This window comes from Capsicum annuum, chromosome 5, assembly GCF_002878395.1.
Source record: "Capsicum annuum cultivar UCD-10X-F1 chromosome 5, UCD10Xv1.1, whole genome shotgun sequence".
Taxonomy (NCBI): Eukaryota; Viridiplantae; Streptophyta; class Magnoliopsida; order Solanales; family Solanaceae; genus Capsicum; species Capsicum annuum.
The window spans coordinates 43,671,004-43,678,963 of NC_061115.1; the positions used below are offsets into that span (position 1 = coordinate 43,671,004).

General features: G+C 43.6%; 1 protein-coding gene across 1 annotated transcript in view; it reads left to right on the plus strand.

Moving 5' to 3' along the window:
* Positions 1 to 5,007, plus strand: part of LOC124898481 — a 6,130-nt gene extending 1,123 nt beyond the window's left edge. The window contains exons 3-6 of the mRNA XM_047412125.1: positions 3,696 to 3,852; positions 3,943 to 4,123; positions 4,276 to 4,301; positions 4,422 to 5,007. Coding sequence (XP_047268081.1) covers positions 3,696 to 3,852; positions 3,943 to 4,123; positions 4,276 to 4,301; positions 4,422 to 5,007 — 950 coding nt within the window. The remainder of the gene's footprint in view (positions 1 to 3,695; positions 3,853 to 3,942; positions 4,124 to 4,275; positions 4,302 to 4,421) is intronic.
* The last annotated feature ends 2,953 nt before the right edge of the window (positions 5,008 to 7,960 follow it).

Below are 7,960 nucleotides of genomic sequence, written 5' to 3' on the forward strand. Positions count from 1 at the left end.
GCCGCAGCCCCAAGCGAAATCCGGTGACTTCTAACCTTTGTTATTTCGTTATTTCATATTGCATTTTAGTTCATTATTTCATATTCCATTCTTAGTACTATGCTCGTAGTAGCCCGTGTACCTTGACTTGCGTGGGATTTGTGAACATTGTCTGTTGTCTGTTGTTGCTGTTGCTGTGGTCGCTTCTTAGTTTTGCTTCGGGAGTATTCCTTTGAACGTGTGTGTGCCTTGTATCTCCTTGCTGCTGCTTTGATATTGCCACCGGGTATATCCTTATATTTTCCTATTTTTTCGTGTAGTTGTGGCTGTGGGTGGTAATGGGTGGTTAGGGTCATGTCCGAGGGGGTTGGGGCGTGGGGCTGTGGCGGGGGCGGGAGATGGGGAGAGAGCGGGAGTGGGTGGGAGGCCAAGGTTTGGCCGAGAGGGGGTAGTGGGGGGCGCGTGGATAGCGACGGTAGGCTGAGGGTTGGGTCTTGGAATATAGGGACCCTTCAGGGGAAGTCCATAGAGCTGGTGAAGATTCTTAGGAAGAGAAGGATCAACCTTGCGTGTGTTCAAGAGACCAAGTGGGTAGGGTCTAAGGCTAGGGATGTGGACGGTTACAAGCTGTGGTACTCTGGGAGCGACAGGCGTAGGAATGGAGTTGGCATCTTGGTAGATGAAGAGCTTAGAGGTCAGGTAGTGGAGGTGAAGAGGATCAACGATAGGTTGATGACTATTAAGTTGGTCATTCGGGGGTTTACCCTGAACGTGTGTAGTGCCTATGCGCCGCATGTGGGATCGGAGGGGGAGGAGAAGATGCGGTTCTGGGAGGCTTTGGAGGAGGTGGTGAGAGGCGTGCCCAGTTCGGAGAAGATTGTTGTAGCAGGGGATTTCAACGGGCACATCGGGGCGCTACCGGGAGGCTTTGGGGATGTGCATGGTGGTTTTGGTTTTGGGGAGAGAAATGAAGAGGGTGCGACCCTATTGGAGTTTGCGAGGGCGTTTGGGCTGGTGGTGGTGAACTCGGGCTTCCCGAAGAAGGACGAGCACCTGATCACTTTTCGGAGCGCGATAGCCAGGACCCAGATTGACTTTTTGTTGCTTAGGAAAGGGGATAGGGCGTTGTGTAAAGACTGTAAAGTCATCCCGAGTGAGAATCTTTCGAGCCAACATAGGCTCTTGGTTATGGATTTGGGTATAAAGAAGAATAGAAAGAGGAGGAGTAAGGAGTGTAGACCGAGAATTAAGTGGGGCGGCTTGACGCCAGTGAAGGCGTGGGAGATAGGGGAGAGGTTGGCGGGAATGGGGGTGTGGGAGTGTAGGGGGGACGTGGATAATATGTGGGACAGGGCGGCAACGTGCATCAGGGAGAATGCAAGGGAGGTGTTGGGTGTTTCTAGGGGCCGGGCCGGACATCATCGGGGGGATTGGTGGTGGAATGAAGAGGTGGGGAAGAAAGTGGAGACCAAGAAAGAGGCGTATGCTAAGTTGGTGGAAAGCAAGGACGAAGAAGAGAAGCGGGTAAACAGGAAAGAGTACAAGCTAGCGAGGAAGGAGGCGAAGTCAGCGGTCACGGCAGCTAAGACGGCCGCTTTTGAGAGCTTGTATGCAGGGTTATAGGGGAAAGGAGGGGAGAAAAAGTTGTTCCGACTCGCTAAGGCTAGGGAGAGGAAGGGTCGTGACCTCGATCAGGTGAGGTGCATTAAGGGGGAGGACGGTAGAGTGTTGGTGGAGGACGGTCACATAAAGAAGAGATGGCAGTCGTACTTTCATAGGCTCTTGAATGACGAGGGGGACAGAGCTATTGTGTTAGGGGAACTGGAGCACTCAGGGGAGTGTCGGGATTTTAGCTATTGTAGACGTTTTAAGGTAGACGAGGTTAGACAGGCAGTCCGCAGGATGCGAAGGGGTAGGGCGACGGGGCTGGATGAGATACCGGTGGAGTTTTGGAAGTTCGTTGGAGAGGCTGGTGTAAGGTGGTTGACTGCATTGTTCAATGAAATTTTCAGGACGGCAAAGATGCCCGAGGCGTGGAGGTGGAGTACCATGATCCCCCTCTATAAGAATAAGGGGGACATTCAGTGTTGCAATAACTATAGGGGGATTAAGTTACTGAGTCACTCTATGAAGATATGGGAGAGAGTGGTCGAGGTGAGGCTGAGACGGATAGTGTCTATTTCGGAAAACCAGTTCGGATTTATGCCCGGCCGCTCGACGACGGAGGCAATCCACCTGGTACGGAGGTTGGTGGAGCAGTATAGGGAGAGGAAGAAGGATCTGCACATGGTGTTCATCGACCTGGAAAAGGCGTATGACAAAGTCCCCAGGGAAGTGCTTTGGAGATGCTTGGAGGTGAGTGGAGTACCGCAGGCATATATCATAGTAATTAAGGATATGTATGAGGGAGCGAAAACCCAGGTGAGGACGGCGGGAGGAGACTCAGAGCATTTCACTGTCCTGACAGGATTGCATCAGGGATCTACTCTTAGTCCCTTTTTGTTTGCGTTAGTAATGGATGTGTTGACGCGGCGTATCCAAGGGGAGGTGCCGTGGTGTATGCTTTTTGCAGACGATGTAGTCCTGATAGATGAGACTCGAGGGGGTGTGAATGACAAATTAGAGTTGTGGAGGCAAACTCTGGAGTCTAAAGGGTTCACGGTGAGCAGAACCAAGACAGAGTATGTGGAATGTAAGTTTAATGACGTGAGGCGGGAGAATGAGGTAGGAGTGACGCTAGAAGCACAGGAGGTAGGGAAGAGGGATAAGTTCAAGTATCTCGGGTCCGTGATCCAGAGTAACGGTGAGATTGACGAGGATGTCTCGCACCGTATTGGGGCGGGATGGATGAAGTGGAAACTCGCATCAGGGGTGCTGTGTGATAAGAAGGTGCCGCCCAAGCTTAAAGGCAAATTCTATAGGGTGGTAGTCCGTCCGGCCTTGCTGTATGGAGCGGAGTGTTGGCCAGTTAAGAACTCCCACATCCAAAAAATGAAGGTGGCAGAAATGCGGATGTTGCGCTGGATGTGTGGACTGACCCGAGGGGATAGAGTTCGGAATGAGACTATCCGGGAGAAGGTTGGTGTGACTTCAGTGGAGTGTAAGATGCGGGAAGCACGATTGAGATGGTTCGGACACGTGAAGAGGAGGGGCATGGATGCCTCGGTCCGTAGGTGTGAGAGGCTAGCGTTGGATGGTTTTAGACGGGGAAGGGGTAGACCGAAGAAGTACTGGGGTGAGGTGATTAGGCGGGACATGGAACAGTTACAGCTCACCGAGGACATGACCCTAGATAGGAAGGTCTGGAAGATGCGAATTACGGCAGAGGATTAGGGCCAGTTCGGGTCGCTAGTGTAGGGAATTAATTGGTGGGGGTGTATTCCTGTTATGATCCCGTATTCAGTGTTTCGTGTTCCGTGTTCCATGTTTATTACGAATCTGTGTGCTTTCCCCTGCTTTATATTCCTGCATTCCTGCTTTACTCTGTTTTATATTCCTTATGGGTGCCGTATCTATGTTATGTCATCTGCTTCTGTGCTGTACTATGTGTTTGTGTGATATCTCGTGACTTGAGCCGGGGGTCTTTCGGAAACAGCCTTTCTACTTCATCAGAGGTAGAGGTATGGACTGCGTACATCTTACCCCCCCCCAGACCCCACTAAGTGGGAATACACTGGGTTTGTTGTTGTTGTTGTTGTTGTTGTTGTTGGATTCAGAGACTCCTTTCACTGCACTAGCACCACCAGTCTTCAAAGGTGAAGGATATCATGTCATGTCAGCAAGAATGGAGAAACACATGGAGGCAAATGATCTGTGGGAAGCTGTTGAGGAGGACTATGAAGTTACTCCCTTGCCTGAAAATCCAACCATGGCGTAGATTAGGAATCACAAGGAAAAGAAAACAAGAAAATCAAAGGCTAGAGCAATGTTATTCGCTGCAGTCTCATCTGAAATCTTTGTCAGGATTATGACATTGAAATTGGCTTTTGAGGTCTGGAATTTCTTAAAGAAAGAATATGAAGGAGATAAACGGATCAAAGGTATACGTACTCTTAACTTGATCCGAGAATTTGAACTTCAGAAGATGCAGGATTCAGAGACAATCAAAGAGTATTCTGATAGATTACTCAACATTGGAAACAATGTAAGATTACTTGGCTTTGAATTTTCTGATTTTAGATTGGTTCAAAAAATTCTCATAACAGTCCCCGACAGGTTTGAAACAACTATTTCCTCGCTGGAAAATTCTAAGGATCTGTCACAGATTAGTTTGGCAAACTATTGAATGCTTTGCAGGCACAGGAACAGAGAAGACTAATGAGGTCTGAAAGATCTGTTGAGGGTACACTACCTGCAAAAGTTCAATAAAACCAAGGAGACAAAGAAAACAAGAAGCAGAACAAGAAGGAAAACTCAAGTGCTCATTCTCCTGGGATCAACAGGGGAACGAAACGTGATTTTCCTCCTTGCAAGCATTATGGAAAGAAGAGTCATCCACCGTTCAAATGCTGGAGAAGGCCAGACCAGCAGTATGAAAAATGTCAGCAGATGGTAGATCATCAGAAGGTTTTCAAAAACACTCAGCAAACTAATGCTGCACAACTAGCTAATCAGGAAGATGAAGAGAAACTCTTTGTAGCGACATGTTTGGAAACTAGCTGCTCGAGTGACAAGTGGTTTATTTACAGTGGTTGCACAAACCACATGACTTTTGATCGTGATTTTTTCAAGGAGTTGGATACTTCAGTAATTTCCAAAGTACAAGTTGGTAATGGAAACTACATTCCTGCTGAAGGCAAAGGTACTGTGGAAATGAAATGCTCTTTAGGTACAAAACTTATCAAAGATGTGTTTTTTGTACCTAATATTAGTCATAGTTTGTTGAGTGTCGGGCAGATGCTTGAGAATGGTTTCAAACTTCTCTTTGAAACCAATTACTGTCAAATCAAGGATGAAGATGGCAGAAACTTATTCAAGGTAATGATGAAGGGAAGGAGCTTTACATTGGATCTTTTAGATCATGAGTAAAAAGTTTATTCTGCAACTAAAGTTAATGCACAAGTTTAGCACAAAAGACTCGGATATTTCAACCATGTTGCGGTAATGAACTCACAAAAGAAAGATTTGGTTTGAGGGCTGCCTAATCTTGAAGCCAAAATTCCAGATTGAAAAACTTGCCAATTTGGCAAGCAAGCAAGGCTTCCTTTCAAAAAAGCAACCTGGAGAGCCACTGAAAAGTTAAAATTAATCCACACAGATCTAGCTGGTCCTCACCGAACTCCGTCACTCAAAGGGAGTAAGTATTACATAGTTTTCATTGATGACTATATGAGAATGTGTTGGATTTATTTTCTCAGGTTTAAGTCAGAGGTTGCCACTATCTTCTGGAAATTCAAGCAGTGGAATTAAACTCAAAGTAGTTGTAAGATTCAATAATTAAGGTCCGACAATGGGAAGGAGTATACATCTAATCAATTCAATTCATTTTGTGAAGAATCTAGAATTAAACACCAACTCACTGCTCCATATACTTCACAACAAAATAGAGTTAGTGAGAGGAAGAATCGTACCATAATAGAGATGGCACGATGCTTGTTGCATGAGAAGTTTTTGCCAAAAGAGTATTGTGAAGACTCTGCTCATACATCAGTCTTTCTACTCAACAGGCTTCCAACAAAAGCATTAGAAGGGAGGACACCATTTGAAATCTGGTATGGATATACACCTTCTTTAAAAAATCTCAAAGTGTTTAGATGTTTGTGCTTTACTTATGTGCCATAGAGTAAAAGAGATAAGCTTGATAAAAAGGCAGAAGCTGGAATATTCATGGGTTATAGCACTATTTCTAAGGCTTACAGAGTTTTCCAACCTCATACAAGGAAAATTCTAGTAAGTAGAGATGTTCATTTCATGGAGGATGAAAAATAGAACTCGAAAGAAGTAGAACCGATGCTATTTCCAGATCAAAGTAAAATACCCCAGCTGAAAAAAGATGAATTGGTGGATGATGTTTCGGTGAGAGGCACAAGATCACTCTCGATTATCTATCAGAGATGCAATATGGTTGTTCTTGAGCCAACAGATTTTTCCAAAGCAGAAAAAGATCCAAAATGGAGAGTTGCAATGAAGGAAGAACTCACCATGATTGAGAAGAACCCCATGATTGAGAAGAACCAGACTTGGAAACTTGTGAAAAAACCTGAAGACAGGAAAGTCATAGGAGTGAAGTGGATTTTCAGAACCAAGCTGAATGCAAATGGCTCTATCAACAAGCACAAAGCCAGACTTGTTGTAAAGGGGTATGCTCAAATTTTTGGTATTGATTTTTCTGATACATTTGCTCCTGTTGCTAGATTAGAAACCATCAGATTGTTGTGGGCTATAGCTGCACAAAATGGTTGAAAATTGTTTTACCTAGACGTTAAATAAACATTCTTGAATGGCTATCTTGAGAAGGAAATTTATGTCGAGCAACCTGAAGGATTTGCAATCAAAAGGCATGAAGATGAAGTGTATCAGCTCAAAAAATCTTTGTATGGACTAAAGCTGTAACGCCCCAAAAATGGGCCCCGAGGCATCACACGGTGCTTAAGGCTACAAGTATCCCTAAGCTAACCCTTTTAGCCATTTTTCTACCATTCAACACTTATAATCAAAGTCATCATAATCAAAACATCTAAACATCCTTCATAATATCATACTGCAATACAAATAAAATACGAAAAGTAACAAAATATGACATCTCTGACAAATCTGATCAATCTATCCATCTAGTCTGACAGACCTCTACTAAACTGTATATCCATGAGCCATTGGGACAAACCCCAATTGACTCGAACTCAGGAAATAAACTAAACCACTCAAAGTAAATGAGGAAATCTAAATAACTAGTCCTCGAACCATGAGGACTCACCACTGCAGAGGATGTAGATCAACGTGCTCGGATAATCATGGTCAAACCTGGGAATGAGCACCTGAACGTACATTATAGGGAAAATATAGCCCACATGCGAACATGTGGGCCAATACCATGAAATATGTACCGAGTACATGGGGTGTATAAAATAAACATATATATATATATATATATATATATATATATTCAACGATCATGTCATAAGTTTTCTTTCCAAATCATGCAGGACATTTGTAAATGGCTCATAAAGCTTGAAAGAAATCTAAAATCTGAAATCATACACAATGAATGGTAAAACATGCCAATCTGGATATCATGAGCCGTTATACTTAATCCAAATATCAAGATTCTTTTCTTATTCTCTCATCAAGCAATCTTAGTGAAATCTGGAATATTGAATACATCATAAATCTACATTTCAAATCTCTTTTAAATTAGTAAAATCAATCTAAGAATAAGGAACGACTCTTTGAGAGGTTCTTCTAACCAACATGTACACCACGTGAGCACCCATGATGTCCCACGACTTGCCCCCATAAGGTTAGGTCTGTCCTACCCTTGCCATCGGTGTAGAACAATCTCATCTCAGTGATCACTATCTCAATTTTCCACATATAGTGGAAGTCAATGTCTCAACCTATGGTGGCACGTAGTTCTGGGGTATGAAACCGTAGTAACATACCCAACTCGGTGCTAAATACTACTCCTAATACTATGCTAAAAAATCTCAAGAAAAATCCACTTTAAGGGTAATCTCATATTTCTTAAGTTAAATAAATGATAAAATCTGTAACTCATTTCATAAAGTTGATTTTAACTCTGTTGTGACCAAAATGTCAAATCTTTCTATACTTCATCAAAAATAGTCTAAACATGGGTGCATGTAGCACATAAATTCTCAAAACAACAATCTCAATGTGGGTTAATGACCCTTATAGCGATACTTAATCAAAACATTTCAATATTTATGCTTTATATCACAAGCATGCATAATTTATACGAAAATCTGAAAAATTTCAGCCTTTAATCATAACAATAATCTCAAACTCCATGAGTTTGAGATTA